This window comes from Pelobates fuscus, chromosome 6, assembly GCF_036172605.1.
Source record: "Pelobates fuscus isolate aPelFus1 chromosome 6, aPelFus1.pri, whole genome shotgun sequence".
NCBI classification, from domain to species: Eukaryota; Metazoa; Chordata; class Amphibia; order Anura; family Pelobatidae; genus Pelobates; species Pelobates fuscus.
This window is the reverse complement of record NC_086322.1, coordinates 201477533-201499947: the sequence shown is the minus strand read 5'-3', so window position 1 is coordinate 201499947 and position 22415 is coordinate 201477533. Positions and strand designations below refer to the sequence as shown.

At 38.0% G+C, this 22415-nt stretch overlaps 1 protein-coding gene across 4 annotated transcripts in view; it reads left to right on the top strand.

Moving 5' to 3' along the window:
• USO1 (USO1 vesicle transport factor) overlaps positions 1-22415 on the top strand; it is a 68431-nt gene that overhangs the window by 33567 nt on the left and 12449 nt on the right. For 2 of the 4 annotated variants that reach the window (XM_063458656.1, XM_063458654.1), the window contains 8 exons: positions 503-681; positions 2853-2993; positions 3794-3882; positions 9170-9324; positions 10402-10607; positions 11964-11984; positions 15929-16039; positions 21407-21525. In XM_063458656.1, the coding sequence (XP_063314726.1) occupies positions 503-681; positions 2853-2993; positions 3794-3882; positions 9170-9324; positions 10402-10607; positions 11964-11984; positions 15929-16039; positions 21407-21525 (1021 nt within the window). The remainder of the gene's footprint in view (positions 1-502; positions 682-2852; positions 2994-3793; positions 3883-9169; positions 9325-10401; positions 10608-11963; positions 11985-15928; positions 16040-21406; positions 21526-22415) is intronic. The other 2 variants (XM_063458655.1, XM_063458657.1) reach the window with 1 other exon arrangement.

Below are 22415 nucleotides of genomic sequence, written 5' to 3'. Positions count from 1 at the left end.
CTGTATTTGATCATTTAAAAAAAATGCCAGCTGTGTAAAAATGCTAACCTAAGCTCTGCACTTTTGTTTGTGTTCTCCCTGTTTTCTTCTTATTCACTGATAAAAAAATGTTTTATAACGTGGTTTACAAGGGTTTACATTGGTGTCAGGTCTATTGTAGATCAGTGATTTGTAAACTAGATCCGTGGAACACAAGTAAAACTGACCTTTTTCTTTCTCTGGCACTTATTACATCCAGAAAATAAAGACACTAACAGATTTAACAATTGTTGGTGAAGAATGAGGAAAAAAGAAACTTAAAAAAAAAAAAAGTGGGATAGTGTTGATAAGATGTTTATGTCCATTTTAAACACATCAGTGGAATTAATGTTCAAGCTATTTTGTAACCCTCTCCTTGATGTCAAATCTTTAAAGTATAAAATAAAAAACATGATCAATTTTATCTACCATTTTTCAAACTTTGAACATTATATACATTTCAGTTCCCTTTGTATTATTCTAGGTATTGTAGTTGAGGATTGTCTGTTGTTACTTCAAAACCTTTTGAAATATAACAACTCCAATCAGAACTTTTTCAAAGAAGGCTCATATATACAACGCATGAAACCATGGTTTGAAGTTGGAGATGACAACTCGGGATGGTCTGCCCAAAAAGTGACAAATCTTCATTTGATGTTGCAGGTATGTATTTTTACAGCAAGGATCCATCAGCACAGCACTCGTTAGAACCACAATATTGCCAGACTTTCAACCTGTGTGGGGAAAAATAGAGCCGTTTTGTTGAATTCTATCTCTGAATATTGTGATTGGAGTTTGAAGAACATTCCTCTGCTGGTCTAAGCTATATTGTATGCTGGAATCTAGTAGTGGAAATAAATAACCACATTCTCTTTATTATTACCATTTCTATAGCGCCAACAGATCCGTAGCGCGTTACAATATTATGGGGGGGGGGGGGGAGGGGTTGGATTTAACTATAAATAGGACAATTACAAGAAAACTTACAGGAACGATAGGTTGAGGAGGACCCTGCTCAAACGAGCTTACAGTCTATAGGAGGTGGGGTATAAAATACAATAGGACAGGAAATGGCAATCGAATAAGGTGGGAGTGAAGCAGACTGGAGGAGAGAATAGAGTGCTGCCCTTTAGGAGAGAGCAAGAGACAGGTATGTGAGGTAGAGGTTACTCTGGGAGGCCATAAGCTTTCCTAAAGAGATGGGTTTTAGCCCCTTAAGGACACATGCCATGTGTGACATGTCATGATTCCCTTTTATTCCAGAAGTTTGGTCCTTAAGGGGTTAATCAATTGAAGACTATGGGAGAGTCTGATGGCAGTAGGCAGGCTATTTTATACTTCCTTTGCTCACATTCTTTCCTTTTTGTTATTTCTTGTCCCCTCAGTTTTCTCTTAATTTTTGTTTCTGCTCCTTTAATTTGTGCATCAGCCCCTCCATCCATTTTATATTCTTGTCCTACCATGTAAAGCATACGTCTCCCCTCTCGGCTTTCTCAACATATATTCCTGTTAATTTTTTACCTCAATACTTAAAGCCCATTGAACTTCCTCTTCTCACAAACTCTCAGTACTTGACTATTATAATATATATTCATATTTTCCATATCTGTAAACTTCTTGTCTGTAATCTTGTCCTTGCTCCATTCTTATCACCGTCATCCTAACCATATTAGTTTCATTTTCCTTTTACATTTTCTGACCCCTTTGCCTTTTTGCCTCTATGCTGCAGGAGCTCCTCCTAATTCTACTGTTAGTGTACATTTCTTACTCCACCAATACTGCCTGTTGCACTCATATTCTTTTCCCTCCCCTCAAGAACAACTCCAAGACCCTATTTCCCCCACACATTCTTCATAGTCCTGTATCTTGCAATACTATTAATGTAAGTCTATCTGCAGCACTGGGCTGACTGAGAGATTGCCATCCCAGCGCTTCAGATCTAATTGCATTGGATTGCTATACCACACACTGATACACGCAATGACTCATTGTGAGAATTACATTCATCTGGTATATACATATGTAATATTGGTATATACGTGTCTAAAGCTTTTTCACTCCCTGACAGCTGTGATTTTCTGCTCTTGTTAATTATGCCCTTCTTCCCTTATTTTTATACCTGGAATAGTATTTGTGAGAGAGAAACTATTTTTTGTTATTTAACCCCACAAGCATATGCGTAATTCATTACAGCAGCTGTAAATCTTGGTTGTTGCCTTGAAGTGTGATTTCCATCATTCTCAGCCCAAAACATAGTTGTTCTATTTTAACTTGAAACAATGTACATGTATTTTTTAGTCTATTTCAGGGTTATTCACTAAAATAAGATTTAACAGTAATTAAAAGTGAATTTCAAAATTAAAGCCAAAATAGCTAAATTAGAAAAAAAACAAAACTCCAAGGCAATTCTGTTTTTATTTTAGTGAATTTAACATTTTAGCTTTCAATTTTAAATTCACTTTGCATTCTCAGCAATTCTAACTTTAGCAAATAACCCTGTTTATTTTAAATAACATAAAGTAGTGGTCCAGGCACTCAAATTGATAGCAATCAGCAGCTTGGAGCAGAACACGCAGCTTGACAAAGACCCAGTGGGGTCGAAACGTTGCTGCGTGTTCTGCTCCAATAAAGCTGCTGTTTGTTATCAATTTGAGTGCCTGGATCACTACTTTATTCTATACACTTTACATGGGGCCTGGCATTCCCCGGAACGGGTGTACCTTGGTAGCCTGGTGAGTGTGGTAACCTTCTAATTTACCTGTTTAAAATAACATGACATAGAAAATAAATCCTAGAAAAGACTGATGTGTAGTTGTGCTTCCTTTTTCTTTCAGCTTGTCAGAGTGCTGGTATCTCCCATAAATCCTCCGGGTGCCACCAGTAGCTGTCAGAAATCAATGTTCCAGTGTGGCCTGTTACAGCAGCTCTGCATAATCTTGATGGCAACTGGGGTTCCTGCTGACATTTTGACAGAGGTAAGTAGATTCTCTTCCTCTGTATATATAAAATGATATACTGAGATAAATTGTGTGGAAGAATAAACGACCCGTTGTGCATTTCATTGCACTGCAGAGCACAAGCAGTGCAATGAAATGCAGCACAAGTCTTTTGATAAAGCCCAACTGAAATCTCACTTTTATTCAGACTGGTCTACTATATGTCTACATTTAGTCTAACTGGAATCTGTTTATTTACTTGCTATCCATCTTCCATGGATTGTTTAAACGGTTACTTTATTTCTGCTTTTAGAAGTGGTCATTGAGCAAGTATACTTTATACGCTGGAAACGTTGCACATACAGCATAATCTGCACTTTAGTGCCAGGGTCTAGTTGCAGCCACGGCACACAGTAACCTCATTCTTCCTCTGAATGTTCCTGCGGTTCATCATTGCTTCTCTATGAGAAGCATTTGATTGGACTGCAACGTGGAAGACTGAGACGTAGTGTTGACGACAAAGTAGGTTTGGAAATAATCTGGGACCCAACACTGGATTGTTCAGGTACAAAACAAGGGAATCCCGGAAAATATCAGCACTAAAGTATTTCAAGCTATTTTAATAAAAATGGACAATAAAGCTTCAGTAACCCTTTAAATGTTACATTATGTGCTCTATATGTGCCCTGACCAAATTGTAGGGGTTTAGTTATCTACGAAGTAATCTTCTGTTATGGTTCTGCTGAACTGGCAAATTTTGGAATCTCACTGTCAAAATCTAACTGATGTGATATTTACTGGAAACTGCTAAGTTCCTTTGATTTGTGTGTTTTCAACAGACCATAAACACAGTTTCTGAAGTTATCCGAGGCAGCCAAGTTAATCAAGATTATTTTGCTTCTGTAAATGCTCCATCAAATCCTCCAAGGTAATAACTGTATGTATGTTTGTGTTGTTCGTAGGCAATGATACAATTTAAAGGTAACAATTTTTATTTTTAAAAACATTTCTCCTCTTTTACAGTACAGTGTTTGTTAAATAAATCAAATTTCAGCTGGACAGTTACATTTTGCCTGTCATTGAATAATGTCTGCACAATGTCTGCTTATGTCCTGATATGTAACTAATTATTAGCTTTTCTTTATTCTTTATTTTGATTTTTTTTAACCCCTTGGTGCTGTGCTGTGTTGCTAAGATATTTAGCACCCCACTATACTCTGGGTACACTTTTTAGTGTTTGGGTAGCAGAGTTTATGTGATGATTGAAAATGGACCAATACTTAGTAGCTTGCCCTTGTTATTTCCTCTTAGGTCTCAAACAAGATGTAGTTCACTTGTACCATTACATAGAGAGTTCCTTCCGAAATGCCATACCCATGCATGTACTTTGGTAGTTAAATTGCTTTTTCTATAACAGCCTGGCATAAGGTGTAAATTATAAAACAAAATCCATTTGCCATTGGCTACCTTTTAGTATGCTGTTGAGTTGCACAAAAACCCTGCATGTGACAGGCTGGGAACACTTAAAAAATTTTTACTCCAACTCAAAAGCAGTGTTTTAAGAAAACACAGTTTTTGTTCAGAGTAAACCTTCCTACATGTCGTCTTTCCATAATCCTCCTACCTCCCGGCCTAATCTTCCTCCGCTGACATCGGTCCTATATGTTATTTAATCTCTGAAGGAAATGCAAAAAGTTTTTTTAGATCACTTATTCAGTATCAGGGATGGGGAATTCTTATTGCCCGACATTGGCTGGAAGTCCTCACCCCCTTTTGCTGGGCAAGCAGCAGGGCTGCCACGATGCTGGGCCGGGGAGCGTGTGGTTTGAATCTCTATTGGGTTCAAAACAAAGTCATCGCTGACTCACAGTCTTGCACTCACTAATGAGCACTGGACCATGAATGAACAATTATATGTGATTTGCACCTGAAGGAGCTGCAACCCACAGGCTCCCTCACATGGCTCTCTCACATGGCTCTCCGGGATGCTCTACCTTCCATACGGGCTGTCTTCCTTCTCCTGTCAGCTCGGGGGCATAATGCACAGGAGCATTCTTAGCTGCTAGCTACTGAGCTTCCCGCTTCCTTCCGTGTCTTAGTTGTTAAGCCCTCATGCTGTAATATTTTAACCCCTGCTGGTCCACCAGAAATTGTATATCCTTGCTGGACCACCAGGGACTTTTTCTATCCCCTACTGGATTTGTTTAACCTTTGATGGACCACCAGGGTTCATAATCCCCACCTGCACTGTAGGTAAGCCGAGAGAGGGGGAAAAAACATAGAGCACCCTTGCACACATGCCTACACACAGCCAGAACATACCATACAAACATTATACACAGCATATACATGCTGCTAGCACACTGAGTAAGGACAGAGGGAGAGACACTCTAGGTAGTGTGACAAAAGTACTCCTTTCCCTTGGTACCTTGTCCTGGGATTGGGGTGTTACACACAGTCTTTTCAGGCTTTAGAGACACTTCACACGCTGGATGAGGTAAAAGGACTTGCTCTTTTTATTGTGGTTCCAAAATAAATGCACAGTAAGGTATAAAAGGTTGTAACAAAATATATAAAACAAAATCCTTGCTCTTCTGAGCACTAACTAAACAAAATAATTAGCTAACTGGGTTGGATGGCTTGTCCATTTCCCAACATAAACAACAACCTTACTGTTTCAGGGTTTTTCAGCTCTCTGTTTCCACTCACAGAAATCAAACACAATTTCTCTCCTCCTTTGGCAGGAGAGTACTTAACCCCTTAACGCCGTTACGGCGTTCTATGCCGTCGCGGCTTTAAAGGGCTTTAAAGCCGTTGCGGCGGCATAGAACGCCGTAACGGCTTGCAGCCCCAGGAGCTAGGAGGTACTCACCTCCGCCGCGATCCTCTTCTGGGGGGCTGCCTGAGAGCCCAGGCAGCCCCCCTCCGGCAAATGAGGCCCCCGGGGGCCATGTGATCGCTCTCAAAGAGCGATCACATGGTCCCCTATAGCTGGCTATGGATCTGCCAGCAGGGGGACTGTCTAAAATATTAGACAGTCCCCCTGCTGGTAGGTAGTGTAAAAAAAAAAAATATTAAAATGTTATAAAATAAATTAAATGCCTTTTTATATATATATAATATGTATATATATTATATATATAATATATATACATATTATATATAGGTAACGTCATACGTAATGTATTTTAATATCAATATTAGTATATATATAGTATTAAAATACACTTAGAATGACGTTACATATATATAATATGTATATATATTATATATATAATAGATCTACATATATATATATTATATATATATATACACGTATAATTACAATAATAAATAAATAAAATAATTAAATAAATAAATAAAATATTGAAACAAAATATAAAATAAATTATATATTCATATGTAATTTCATTCTAACTGTATTTTGTTATTAATATATATATATTGGAAACAGAATACACTTAGAATGACATTCTATATATATCTATCTATATATAAAATACAAATAACCGCAAATATATATATATAGAGATAAATACATATAATTACATAAAAGATTACATTAGTATACACGTAGAATTTATATACCTATAAATGCATATATATTAAAATTCTACGTGTATATTTAAGTAATTTTTTAACATAATTATGTCATTTGATTAATTAAAATTTGATTGACATGCCTGACAACACAGGGAGAAAGTGCCGAGAATTTAATTCGCAAGCACTATATTTGACCCTGTAACTCTCCAAGACACCATAAAACCTGTATATAGGGGGTACTGTTTTACTCGGGAGACTTCGCTGAATTCAAATAATGTATTACAACGATGATATTTTAAGTAAAAGTGACGTTTTTTGCATTTTTTACAAACAAACGGCACTTTTATGGACTATATTATTGTTGTAATATGTTTTACTGTTTTAAAACACTAATATTTGTGTTTAGTGAAATCTCCCGAGAATAACAGTACCCCCCATGTACAGGTTTTATGGTGTTTTGGAAAGTTAGAGAGTCACATATAAGGCTTGCATTTAATTTTTTTGACATTGAAATTTGCCAGATTAGTTATGTTGCCTTTGAGACCGTATGGTAGCCCAGGAATAAGAATTACCCCCATGATGGCATACCATTTGCAAAAGTAGACAACCCAAGGTATTGCAAATGGGGTATGTCCAGTCATTTTTAGTAGCCACTTAGTCACAAACACTGGCCAAATATTAGTTTTTTGCTTTTTTCACACAAAAACAAATATGAACGCTAACTTTGGCCAGTGTTTGTGACTAAGTGGCTACTAAAAAAAACTAAACATACCTCACGTTCAATACCTTGGGTTGTCTACTTTTTCAAATGGTATGCCATTATGGGGGTAATTCTCATTCCTGGGCTACCACACCGTCTCAAAGGTAACATTACTAATCTGGCAAATTTCAATTTGAAAATGGAACGTTCTATATTTGACCCTGTAACTTTCCAAAACACCATAAAACCTGTCAATGGGGGGTACTGTTGTACTCGTGAGACATCGCTGATTACAAATATGTGCATTTTGTTGCAGTAAAACCTAACAGTATTATGACATTTACAGCTAAAATGTGATACGGAACTACAAATTAAAAAAAATAAATTAAAATTTCTCAGTTTTTTTTAATTTTATTCATAATAAATTGTTTCATATACAAATATTTTATATGAAATGAAAGCCCTGTTTCTCCTGAACAAAATGATATATAATAAGTGTGGGTGCATTTAATATGAAAGAGGGGAACTACGGTTGAACAGACATATAGCGCAAATTCCAGTTTTTGTTTACGTTTTGTTTTGATCAGAACGTGTACTATTGACTCCGTCCTGAAGGGGTTAATGGCACCTGTAATTGACAATCCTTTTCAGGTGAGTTAAATTAGGATTCAAACTCTGGAACTGGACTTCTCACTTGTAGGTTCCAAGCAACTTCCAAAATGTGGAGTGGAGCACTGGCCCACCCTACTCTCCAAGTACTCCACCCCCGGGCCCAAATATACACATATTTAAAGTGCAATATTCATTATAACATAACACATTTCCCTGGGGCTAATTACACAAAGTAGGAACCTTGCAAAATCTGGGGAGGTATATAGATTCCCTCCAGCACAATTCCTTGCTTTCGGTCACAGTAGGGACTTTAGTATTTCTAATTAAAATTATTTTGTAGGTCAGGATAAGTAGCTTGTCATTAGGGACAAGTGAATTTGGTTACCCCTTTATTCCCATGGAGAAGTAGATTTTTTTTTTATTTATTTATTTTTTAATTTCCACACCTCTTTCAGTATGTAATTTGTCAGCAAAGGGAGCTGAAGTGTCAATGAGCATTTTTTTTTTTCCCATTTATTTTACTTTTTTCAGTAAAATGTGAAATAAGCTCATTAAGGCTTTACTCAACACTGTTAAAAATTATTGAAGCTTGGGCTCCCTCTGCTGACAAAAAAAAAACAACATTGACTAATTGATCTAAAACAGCTTCCTTCAGAGATTAAGAAACAGGACAGTATATACACATGTTGTGTAATCCTTACACATTTTAAAGTCAACATACATAAAGTTTTATTTTCTTAAAATGTTATCATTCCCACTTGCGGGACTCTATTTACCTGAATAAACTTTAGGGTTGAGCCCATTACTTTCTGTGGGAATAACTCAGTTTTAGACCCTTTCCTGAAGAACAGAGTACCGGTAACTGTTTGACTTCCAGACACCAGTCTCAAATCACTGAAGCAGTTGTAGTGTTTGAGTAATCCCTTAAGCAGTGTTAATTATTGCTAATGTATTACAATAGGAATGCCTGGAAAACGATTCTAAATTAGGCATCACACAGTAGTGATTCACTGCTCATATAGTGTATCTGTGAAATTCTAGCAGCAAACCTGATTCAGCCGAGCATTGTATTAATTACCTGTTACATTCCAATACTTGTTCATTGGGTGTGTGCATATATCCAAGATCTGATCATAAATGCTGTAGTGTAGTCCAATTTCTTTTGCACTGTTTATTTCTTACTGTCCTATTTGATACATCTCATTAGCTACATAAACTCTATAAATAAATCCTACTTTTATTACTGCAATTACGCATATATCGTTTACTAATCCTATGCAAGAATGCACATTTGCCTTTTGTAGAAAACAAACCGTTCATAATTTGTGCTTTCTATTCCTGTGTACTTTTTTTTATGAAGGCCTGCAATTGTAGTGCTTTTGATGTCCATGGTGAATGAAAGGCAGCCGTTTGTCTTAAGATGTGCTGTTCTGTACTGCTTCCAGTGCTTCCTGTACAAGAATCAGAAAGGACAAGGAGAGATTGTGTCAACACTGCTTCCCTCAACTATTGATGGTAATGTTTTACAATCGTTTTATTTCCAGACACATTATTCACTAGCAGGGCTATTCATAAATTGTCAGGAATTCAAAGTAGATTTAAATATAAGCTCAAAATAGCCATACCAAAAAAAAAAAAATAAAAAAAAAAATATATATAGATCACTTGGAGAACTTTTCAGATTTTTGACTATTGCTGCCTAAAATGTTAAATTTACATTGAATGTATGTATTATATCGTCCTTTATGGCCATTATTAATACATGAAACCTGTTAAGGCATGCCCAATATGTTGTTGATATGTATGAATTTAGCAATTCCTAAATATTGTACTTTTCCTGAGTGCTTTGTACCAAGAATAAGTGCTAATACTGTCATAGGGTTCAGGGGAAATGAGGCTGTAAATATATATTCCTATAATCATTACTGGTAGGTAGAACCATGTCATATTATTAAGTTATCACATGACACGTGGAACTGCCTAATCATTTAGAAACTGAGTTGGTGAACGTATATTTGAGGTGTGAGTTAATGGTCAGTATGATGGTTACAATGTGGAGCACAGAATTATGGGAAGATGACATGGTCAGCTGACGTGGACAAAGAGAGACCAGTAAAGGAATTGAGTTGGTTTCAAAGTGGGTTGCTATGAAGAAGTGTGTTTTCAAGACAGTGTAGAGTTTCTGCAGCATTGAATGTTTACTTGTAAGAGTACTCATTTTCTGGGCATTCAGTCTGCTGGCCACCACTTTTGACCTTTATTTGGAATAGGGATATCACCTTGTATACATGTTGTGAGGCTTTCTGTTCTATACTGTAAACTCTCAAATTGTTCCTAATGATAGTTTCCATTCTGCTCCAATGGGGATATTGATAAAACCAGGGACACAATTGTTAAGGTCTGATTTGAAACTACTGCCTTAGCACTAAAGCAGCAAACTAAAGACAATTACTCTGCTTCCAATAGAAATCCATAACACTTTGGGCAATTGGTGAAGACTAGTGTTGAGAAGATATCCATAAAAAGTTTGGAAATTATGAGAAATCGCCGTTTATTTAAATTGTCACTTACGTTTTCCATTTCTTTCTTTAGCTACTTCGTTGTCAGCTGGACAGTTGCTATGTGGAGGACTCTTTTCTACAGACTCTCTTTCCAACTGGTGCGCAGCAGTGGCTCTCGCTCACGCTTTGCTAGAAAACTCTACTCAGAAAGAACAGTTGCTCAGAGTGCAACTGGCCACAAGTATTGGTAACCCACCAGTTTCCTTACTGCAGCAGTGCACCAACATTCTTTCACAGGTAATATATCTAGAGGCTGCATGACGCAAAGATGTACGATAACCTAAAATAACGCAAACCATATTCCTTCAAACTCAAAAGTGTGCTGTCCAAGTTTCTAAAATGGCTAGCTGGAAATTATCTTTAAAACAAATGGGAATCATATAGGTACTTACTTGGTGGCTCTTGACGAGTTAGATGCTGTTGGTGTACTAGAAACATGATCTTCTTTTGCAGAAATTTTGTAAATATCTTTCCTGTAACCACTGTTAAAAGATATTCACCACATCTCTGCCTTAAAGGCACAGAAGCTTACATATTTAGAGCCTATTCATAGAAAAGGCTCATCCAAATGTGAGTGTTCACTACTCACATTCCTTGTATACAGTGCTTTGGTATTTGTTGCCGCTTTATAAGTAATAATAATAATCTACAGCCATTATATACAGTATTGCACTATTATTTGTTTTTATCTGTATGTGTTTATATGCTGCCCCTAAAGGGTTACGTAGTCCTTGTAGGATCTAGCGCTTCACTCACACTTCTGTGTGTTTTTGGTGAGGTTTACAAGTTTTGTAACTTGGAGTCATTGTACATTGTCCAAATGATTTATGGATATTGATGCACTGTCCCCATAAATAAGCAATCTTTCAGTATACATCTTTTATTTATTATCACAATGCATTGTACCACTCGATATTTTTTAGTTTCTTTCAGAGGAGGTTTGTAAAACATACTAAATTGTTAAAGTATTACACTTCTTAATAAAAAAAAGTGTATAATAATTATGTAAGCATAATTGTTTAGCGCACTATTTTTTTTTTTTAATTAGTGTTTTGGGTGATGTAACTATCATTGGTTGCTGCTTTATATTTTTTCACACACTGATATACATATAGATATTAGTGTCACCCTTTTTTGTTTTTATGCTTTTTAAATAAGTGATGTCTGGGTTTACATCTGTTTTATGCCAGCTTTATTTTCTTTGCATTTACATTAGGAGGTAAAGCTAAGATGCAGTAATTGGCTTGTTGACTCTGATCTATATTGCAGGCTCATTCAAGCAGGGCCCTCTACATCTCTTACTTATGTTTAACTTGTTTCCCAATTTTATTCTCATAACCCCACTTTAAAATTGTTAGTCATGTCAGAACATTTTGTTGCTTTATGAATAACATTAAAAAGAAGTATAGAACATCTTCTATCAACACTGATGGCTGACAAACATTTGAATCGGAAGAGCAATGTGCCTTGTTCCTCATTATGCTTTTTGGCCACTGGGGACCTAAAATCTCATCAATGCAATGGTTGTACAGGAATGGATGAACAATTTACCAGTTATTAACAGTTATTAAATTTATAATATATAATTTGCAGGGGGATAAGATCAACCGACGGGTATGTATACATTGGCACAACTTCCCGCCACTGCTGGTCCTGTTTATTTTTTGCTTCTGTTGATGTGGGTCTTTGTTAAATAACGGCTTTGATGTGATTCTACTCACACATGTTACTTTGCTGCGGTGGTGAACCCTTTCTCTTTATTAAGCAGTACCTTTCTGACCCTTACACCCCTCTCATCTCTCCTTTCCTTCCATGGTGTCATCTCTTGGGCCTGTTGCCTGAAATTTAGCCCTCTGCAACTTCATAAGTAGTGTAGGATGCACTCTTTTCTATAACAAAAATTACTCTCTGGTACAACAATATAGTGAAGGATCATTGTGTCTCCTGTCACAATGTTTATTTTAGTCTTCGAGTATAGAAAGTGCTAAAGTTCCATCTCCTCTGCTTATGAATGAAGTGCCTACTCAAACCCCAGGAAGCAGGGCTTCATAACTGGTGCTTGTTGCTTCTCGGGAGCAGCATGACAATTCTTTGTCTCCTCAAACAGGTCTTTGTTCCAAATTTATTTAGTAATGGTTTATATTTCATGTATAAAACCTTGCTTTTTCTGGTTTAAAGATGCATTCTAAGTCATATAGGTTTATGGCATTTATATCTAATTTCAAAGAGCATGATTTTATTTGATTTTATTTTTGTCAAATGTTGCAAAACATTACTACATTCAGTAAATGGTCTTAACATGTGCATTTAACTAATCGAACTGCATCTTTAAATTAGCCATCACTTCACTAGTTTTATGGTTTAATTTATAAAAAATGATCTCATTGGCTATTACTCAAGTCTTCTCCTTGTCTTAAACATTCCTGCTCATCTTTAAATTCCGTCTTCCAGTATTACCTGTGTCTTCACCTCCTTTGTTTATTTCTACTATTCTTTACCCCCTTGTGATGTTTTCCTTTTTTCTGTTTGATGTTTAATATTTCTTGTTTATTTCCTATTCATTCCCCATTTTTGTATGTTCCTATTTGTAAATCCCATGTTACCCGTAACTTTGCTCATTCAAGTGTTCATTTAATAGCTCTTTCCCGTAGGGACTTCCACTCTCATTCTTGGTAATCTTCCTATGGTCTGTTGGTGTAAGCAAGGTGCCCCTTGATTTTCCCTTTGCCTTTATGCTTGGTTTTGCAAATTTCCGTAAGACCAGAAGTAGACTGGAACAATTCTGGAATACCTCCACAAAATCATCTCAAGCTTTGTCAAGTTTTAGAATACGTTAATTTATATAAAATTATTATATAAATGTTTCCTTGCCTACTTTTAGTAACTGAACAATGCAGCTCAGAATTAGATTGCAAGTTACCGTAACAACTTGACTGGTTTGTTGCTTGGCCTGTTTGTGGTTGATTGTTTTGAAGTGGTCTTCAAACTACTTCAGAGGTTCTATATAATTATATATAATTATAATGTGTGTGTATATATATATATATATATATATATATATATATATATATATATATATATTGCACATCTACTACATCTTTTAAATACAGAATGAATCCCTTCACATACCCTTGTCAAGTTTTTATGAAAATGCAGGACTGAACTATTTTTTTTTTTTTCATTTTTTTTTTGTAATTGAAGATTAGTCTATGGTGCATTTTAACATTTTAAGGCCTTTTAGTAGCTAACATATTTAAATTACTCCATAAACACATACCATTTGCAAATCTGGACATCATGGCGACTCTCACATCATATATTTTGAGATTTATTGGGGTGCCATTTTTTTTTTTACTCCAAAGTTTGTGGCGTTCTCTTTTATTTTTATGTACACATTTTTTTTTTTCTGCTTAGTTTTCAAATGAGAAATAAAGTATTTAAAATTCCCTAAATTGTACTCGGGAACTTCTCCCGAGCAGACCAATACCCCTATATACCTTTAACCTTTACAACATATCAACCCTAACCCTAGCAGTAGTGTTAGAGTAATAACCTCTGCTGATTTCAGCAGGGATGGGGTTTCCTTGTTAATTTCAGCAGGGATGGGGTTCCTTTTTTAAGCAGGAAATAGGAGGTTTTCTTGCTGATATCAGCAAATGGTGGGGTTCCCTTGCTGATTTCAGCTTGGGGGGATTTTAAAGATATAAATCGCATACCTAACTAACTTTGCTATCAGCTTATGCAAAAATCAAAAATATCACTTGGGACAGGTCCTCTTTAACCTTCTGTAACATTACAAGATACAATTTTCATGTATGTCATAAAATATTTTCTATGTTTGAATCTGCATGTAAGCATAACACCATATGTGGCAGATCCTTGCTCTCGACCTTACATCCTCATACTTAATTGTTTTCTTTTTTTATTGCTTGTATTTATTTTCCTAATAGTGATTTAAATAAGCATTTTTCATAGCAAATATATTCCTTGTTTGAGAGTGGTGGGAAAGCCCAAAATATGATCCCTTATATCTGATTTCAAGTAAAAAATTTTTAAAAAAATTCAACGATGATCAGCAATTATAAACATTTTGGAGAAATTGTGTGTTGAATATTATAACGTTGGTTTGTTGCACAAGTTCAGATGGCATGTGTTCTGCGTTGATCTTCTAGGCATGTGCTGTGAGATGTGTGTCAGAATGCGTTGACTGCTAACTTCTTGGGGATCCATAACTTTGCTATCTCTTTTTTAAGGTATTATTCTGGATTGTGAATGCAAGATTCATGTGAATTGTGTGTTACTTTGTTGTGTGATTGCTTAGGTTATGTAGGTTATATACATTGGACTTACTGACTGGTAGCTCTAAAACTGGCATGCTAATAATGATAGTAACACATTTCGTAGTGCAGAGCACAAGACCACAACACTAATCTGCAGATTAGGTCCAAAAGCCTCTTCCACTGGCACATTCATGGCAGACAGCAGAGAAGATTGTAAAGCACCCATTTGATGTTTTTTGTTAACTTTTGCCTGGCTGGATATGTTATTCTGTGTGTATTAAAATGGTTTGCTATGATCTAAACAAACGTAGGCAAATTGTCTACAACATTGAAACGTGCCCCGCAGTGTTATATCCTTTGGGGGAGTTTGGGGTTTTCATTTGTTTATGAGTATACTTTCAGGCGTATTTACTAAAGTGAGAATTGTTAGGAATTCAAAATGATTTTTATAAATTTGAAAGGATACCTATAATGACATATACAAATTAATCTTACAGGATCGAGAATCATATTTCATCTGCACATTGTGTTAGCAGAATTGCTAGCAAATGTCTAGAATTCGCTAACATCAGAGTTGATAAAACAGCCCTTTAACCCCCTCCTCTAAGTCCATTAAGTTTATGCCGCACCTGCATCAGTCAGCACAGGGATAAGAAGACTGCGCTCTGCGTGTCTGTTATCGGGGAATCTTATTTCTCCTGCTGTAAACCTATGTCTGCCATGACCGGTTTGTCCAAAAGTCCTTTAAATCCCAAATAGCTGAATTGGAAAATGTGCGCTATTAAAATCGAAAATTTTGAATTTTCTTTGAATTCCTGACAATTCCAACTTTACTGAACAATGATGTTAATCAACAACTTATCAGCTAGGCATCCTACTTTCAGTATATTAATAGAGGAGTCTATTTGATACAGTTCTTGAAGACTGAGAAGAAAGAAGCATCTTAGAAATTTTTTTTTCAGGTTTCACTAAACAGCACTTACTCGAACACATATAGATATTTGATCATGCTTTGACATAGAGCATTAACCGATACCACAGGTTCCTGCCTTCATACATGTAACCCCCCTAATACTCCAAGGCTTATTGTTATGATAGATAATTAGACATGGTACACCTATCAGGCCGAATAGCCATCACTCTATTCCCCAATTAGAGCTTGTCAAAATAGATATTACAGCTTATGCTAAAATTATACAGTGTCTTGTTTGATAAGGAATCAACTTATCTACTACATGTATTCATTGTCTTGTGTTTTTCCATTTCCTTTCATTTTAGGGGAGCAAAGTACAGACAAGAGTTGGACTATTAATGTTGCTTTGTACCTGGTTGACCAACTGTCCCATCGCTGTGACTCATTTTCTTCACAATGCAGACAACGTGCCCTTTGTATCCTTTTACTATCAATGTGTTCTGTCCAGGAGATAGATATAAGGGAAACGTAAGAATAAAAAATTAACAAAATGTAAAAACTAAATGTAGGCAAAAATAGCCAAAATCTGTCTGTAGCGGATACTCAAAACAACTAACCCTCAAACCAATAAAGTACGATGGCAAGGTTCAAAGAAAAAGAAAGGGAGATCGTGCGTTAAAATGTAACTTTTATTATTCGTAAAAATGGGGTACTATTGCACATTCATACAAGCACTCACACTGATTTAAAAAAAATACCCACAGGAGGAAATAGTCTACACATCATAAGTAGCTTACGGAGTTTCTTTAGAAGTTAATATAAAAGATTAAATAAGGTAATTGGACCTAATCTTGCTTACATAGCATACGCGGTTCCAAAAACTAACTACAGGTATTAAGCTCCTTAATGTGATAAATAACCTCAGCTAGGTTAACTAACCTGTGTGTAGAGAGCTGCAGAGGCATAATGGCCAGATAGGGAACTAGAGACAATCAAAGACCCTTGTATATTTTTGACTAACGTTTACAGCCCACCAATGTGCCTATGCATTGTAAGGTCATGGTTACTTATTGTATTTATTTAATTTTTAGTGTTTACATACATACGAATTTTGTGTTGGCTTGGTATCAAAACATCGTAACAGAGCAAAACTTGTTATGAACACAAAAGCATAAAAAGGAAGATGGGGACTGATGAGATAGAGAGGGATGTTGAAGATCGGGTGCACATGTAGGAGAAAAGTGAGATGGCGAAGGCAGCTGCTAAGTGGAAATTTGGTTGATTTCTAATTTAGCTGTGTCCAGAATTTCCCAAGCTTGTTTGGAACTTGGAGAGATTGATAGTTTTATGAATTTTTTATTTTTTTTTATGGCTTCCAACACCAGTTGGATGTGAGGTTGATGATTTCCAGTGCTTATTATAGTAGGAAGCATTCTCAATGGAGTAGTGGGTCAAAGCTTGTAACTGCTTGAATACATTTCTAAATGTAAAGCACAGTCCCAGAATATGTGAGCAAAACTGTCTGAGTGAGTGTTGCATCCCCAACGTATGCTCAATGTATTGGGAAGGTAAGGATTTTTTACCTTTGAAAATGTTCACCTTTTATGCAAAAATAGTAGAAGACAGAGCACAAACCCTCTTTGGACGATAATATAAGATATACACATGAAGGTAATGCCATTTCTTTTTATATCCCCATAGCATATTCTTTAGCTTTTTTTCAATGGTCATATATACAGGTGAAGTGAATAACATTGATTCTATCATTGCAATGGCATCTGTCAAGTGGTGGGATGTGTTGGGCAGTAAGTGAACATTCAGTTCTTGGATTTCATGTGTCGGAAGCAGGAAATGAAATATGGGAAAGCAGAAAGTTCTGAGTGACTTGAACATGGGCCAAATAGTGATGGATAGATGACTGGACCAGAGTATCTCCAAAACGGCAAGTCTTGTGGGGAGTTCCTGGCATGCAGTGGTTAATACATACCTACCAAAATTAGTGTAAAGACAACAAGTGAATTGGCGTCAGTCATGGGTGCCCAAGACGCATTCATGCATGCGGGGAGCAAAGACTAGACCGTCTGGTCTGATCACACAGAAGAGCTGCTTAAATTGCTGAAAAACTTAATGCTGATCAGGATAGAAAGTTGTCAGAACACATAGTGAATCACAGTTTTCTGCATACGGGGCATAGTCGCATGCCCATGATGACCCCTGTCCACTATCAAAAGTGCCTACAATGGTGATGTGAGCGTCAGAACTGAACCTTGTAGCAATGGAAGATGGTTGCCTGTTCTGATGAATCAGGTTTTCTTTTAGATTAGGTGAATGGCCAGGTGCGTGTGTGTCATTTACCGTTGTTGGCAGCAAGATGCACTATGGGAAGAATATAGTTCGGCGGATGCAGTGTTATGTTCTGGGCAATGTTCTGCTGGGAAAGCTTGAAACCTGGCATTCATATGGATGGACACATACCACCCTTCTACAGATTGTTGCATAAACCTTCATACTATGGTGATTACTGATGGCAGTGGACCTTTTCAGCAGGATAACTCATCCAGCTCCATTGCTAGAAGTTTTCATGAATGGTTTGAGGAACATGACAACGAGTTCAAGGTGTTACCTTGAACTCCAAATTCTCGATTGAGCGTCTGTAGGATGTGCTGGAACAACTTATCCAATCCATAGAGGCCCTTCCTTGCAACTTGCAAAACTTGCTGGTAGTGTCTTGGTGCCAGATACCACAGAACACATCCAGATGTATTGAGGAATCCATGCATTGATGCATCAGAGCTGCTTTGCCTTCACCTTATTAGGCAGGTGCCAGTGGCGTACATACCTGCGACCCAGGTATGTACTCACTGGGCCAGCCTCTTCTCCTGGGGGGCCCAGGAGCCGGCCACCTCCGGGCCCCCCGAGGCTGGCCCTGCTGTCACCCGGCGGGCAGTCAGGCTGGCGGGCGCGCGAGGGAGCACTCTCCCCTGAGTGCTTCCTCTTCAGCTCCCTCGCGCACCGCACTGAAACCGGAGCCGGAAGATGACGTCATCTTCCGGCTCCGGCATCAGTACGCGGCGCGCGCGAGGGAGCTGAAGAGGAAGCACTCAGGGGAGAGTGCTCCCTCGCGCGCCCGCCAACCTGACTGCCCGCCGGGTGACACCACTGGACCCCAGGGAATCCCCTCAGCTCTCCCACAGGTAAGGAGGCTGGGGGGATTAAAAAAAAAAAAAACGTGTATGTTAGTGAGTGTGTGTTAGTGAGTGTGTGTTAGTGAGTGTGTGTTAGTGAGTGTGTGTTAGTGAGTGTGTGTTAGTGAGTGTGTGTTAGTGAGTGTGTGTTAGTGAGTGTGTGTTAGTGTGTGTATGTTAGTGAGTGTATGTTAGTGAGTGTATGTTAGTGAGTGTATGTTAGTGAGTGTATGTTAGTGAGTGTATGTTAGTGAGTGTATGTTAGTGAGTGTATGTTAGTGAGTGTATGTTAGTGAGTGTATGTTAGTGAGTGTATGTTAGTGAGTGTGTGTTAGTGAGTGTGTGTTAGTGAGTGTGTGTTAGTGAGTGTGTGTTAGTGAGTGTGTGTTAGTGAGTGTGTGAGTGTGTATGTTAGTGAGTGTGTATGTTAGTGAGTGTATGTTAGTGAGTGTGTATGTTAGTGAGTGTATGTTAGTGAGTGTATGTTAGTGAGTGTGTGTTAGTGAGTGTGTGTTAGTGAGTGTGTGTTAGTGAGTGTGTGTTAGTGAGTGTGTGTTAGTGAGTGTGTGTTAGTGAGTGTGTGTTAGTGAGTGTGTGTTAGTGAGTGTGTGTTAGTGAGTGTGTGTTAGTGAGTGTGTGTTAGTGAGTGTGTGTTAGTGAGTGTGTGTTAGTGAGTGTGTGTTAGTGAGTGTGTGTTAGTGAGTGTGTGTTAGTGAGTGTGTGAGTGTGTATGTTAGTGAGTGTGTATGTTAGTGAGTGTGTATGTTAGTGAGTGTGTATGTTAGTGAGTGTGTGTTAGTGAGTGTGTGTTAGTGAGTGTGTGTTAGTGAGTGTGTGTTAGTGAGTGTGTGTTAGTGAGTGTGTGTTAGTGAGTGTGTGTTAGTGAGTGTGTGTTAGTGAGTGTGTGTTAGTGAGTGTGTGTTAGTGAGTGTGTGTTAGTGAGTGTGTGTTAGTGAGTGTGTGTTAGTGAGTGTGTGTTAGTGAGTGTGTGTTAGTGAGTGTGTGTTAGTGAGTGTGTGTTAGTGAGTGTGTGTTAGTGAGTGTGTGTTAGTGAGTGTGTGTTAGTGAGTGTGTGTTAGTGAGTGTGTGTTAGTGAGTGTGTGTTAGTGAGTGTGTGTTAGTGAGTGTGTGTTAGTGAGTGTGTGTTAGTGAGTGTGTGTTAGTGAGTGTGTGTTAGTGAGTGTGTGTTAGTGAGTGTGTGTTAGTGAGTGTGTGTTAGTGAGTGTGTGTTAGTGAGTGTGTGTTAGTGAGTGTGTGTTAGTGAGTGTGTGTTAGTGAGTGTGTGTTAGTGAGTGTGTGTTAGTGAGTGTGTGTTAGTGAGTGTGTGTTTGTGAGTGTGTGTTTGTGAGTGTGTGTTTGTGAGTGTGTGTTTGTGAGTGTGTGTTTGTGAGTGTGTGTTTGTGAGTGTGTGTTTGTGAGTGTGTGTTAGTGTGAGTGTATGTTAGTGAGTGTGTGTTAGTGTGTGTTAGTGTGAGTGTGTGTTAGTGTGAGTGTGTGTTAGTGTGTGTTAGTGTGTTAGTGTGTGTTAGTGTGAGTGTGTGTTAGTGTGAGTGTGTGTTAGTGTGAGTGTGTGTTAGTGTGAGTGTGTGTTAGTGTGAGTGTGTGTGAGTGTGTGTGAGTGTTAGTGTGTGTGTGTGTGTTAGTGAGTGTGTGTGTGTGTGAGCGTGTGTTAGAGTGTGTGTTAGTGTTAGAGTGTGTGTGTTAGTATTAGAGTGTGTGTGTTAGTATTAGAGTGTGTGTCTGTGTGCGTCTGTTAGTGAGTGTGTATGTATGTTTGTCACTGAGTGTGTGTCTGTCAGTTAATGTGTGCGTGTGTGTCTTAAGCACTTACCTTTCTCCAGCGCCGGACTCCCTTGGCGCTGGGGATCTCTCCGCCCCGATCCGCCTCTCAGCTCCGAATGCGCATGCGTGGCAAGAGCCACGCGCGCATTCAAACCGCCCATAGGAAAGCATTACTCAATGCTTTCCTAAGGACGTTCAGCGTCTTCTCACTGTGATTTTCACAGTGAAAATCGCAGAAAATCCTCTAGCGGCTGTCAATGAGACAGCCTCTAGAGGCTGGATTAACCCTCAGTGAAACATAGCAGTTTCTCTGAAACTGCTATGTTTTCAGCTGCAGGGTTAAAACTAGAGAGACCTGGCACCCAGACCACGTCAATGAGCTGATGTGATCTGGGTGTCTGTAGTGGTCCTTTAAGTGTATGTGTTTATGCATGCACTGGCGTACATAACGTGGTCGCAGGGGTCGCAGCCCTGCGACCATGTGCCCGCCGCCATGTGTTGCGGCCCCAGTCCGCGCAGAGTAAGCGCGCACGTGGGGGGGGGGGCACGGATCAGTTTTCGCACCGGGGCCCCATGGGTTGTTTGTACGCCACTGGCAGGTGCTATTAATGTTGTGGCTGATCAGTGTACATCAAGTAGACTTTTAGATTGCAAGCTGACTTATGACAAGGTTGTAAGATTGCTTGATTTGTGCAAGAAAACAAAATATGGTTATCTGTAAACCTATACACTTATTTTGTAAAGCTAAGTAATTCCTGGAAGAAGTCTGTATTTTATACGTACTTGGATCTTGCTATGTAAAACAAAAGTTGAATTAAAGAATAAAAACGCATTTCTACCTGACTCAACAGCTTGCTTCCTTAGTGACTACTTCAGCTTACAGGACAGATTTCTGAAAATTTGGGAGAAGAAGAACAGCTTGTTCAAGGTCTCTGCGCATTGCTACTGGGCATCTGCATTTACTACAATGATAATTCACTTGAAAACACAACCAGGTAAGATGTTTGGGGATTCAAGTGTGTAAAGTTTTATAGTCTTTAATGCACAGAAGAAAGTGGAAGGAAGCTTGACAGCCACCAACCTCTAGAGTGGAGCGTGAGTGGTTCCCAAATGGGAACACAGGAGCCTCTAATAAAAATTGGACAACAAAAAACGATATAGTGTAAAAACATCTAACACTATAGTAGGAATAAGGTGTTAACTGGTCATACTCACATACCACCCGATATCGGGAGAAACAAGGTTTGAGGATTTATTAATTTGGACCTAATTGTCAGCACTTTACTTATGTTTTTTTTAATGTTTTTAACAAGTTATATTTAATATTTTTTATATTCCAAACCATCTGCTTCATAGAAGAGTTGTGCTCCCTTATAGGCTCTTGGCAGTAACACCTAGTGCCAGGTCTTTTGGGCTCTAGCCAAGGTGAGCAGTTCTTTATTGGTTATATTATCTGCCGTGTATGCTTGGATATACTTCACTAGGAGCTTGTACCTCCCTCTTCTCTGCTTTTCTTTGAGAATACTATCCAGAGAATCATTATAACTAGGGAATTGAGTCACCTGAGTACACCACTGTACATATGATTTAAGCCTGTCTTTTTTTGAGGCTCATATCCATATGAGTTTTACCAGTTATACCTTATTCCTACTATAGTGTTAGATGTTTTTACACAATATAGTCTTTTCTTTCCCTGTGTTCCCATTTAGGGTAGGTGTTCATATTAGAACACTCACGCTCCACTCTAGAGGTTGGTGGCTGTCTAGCTTTCTTCCACTTTCTTCTGTGCATGCTTAGAGGTGGGTGAGGGAGATTCCCACTTGCGCGTAGTAGCGTAATTATATACTGTGAATTGCCTTTTTTTTTTACGCCGATCACTTTATAT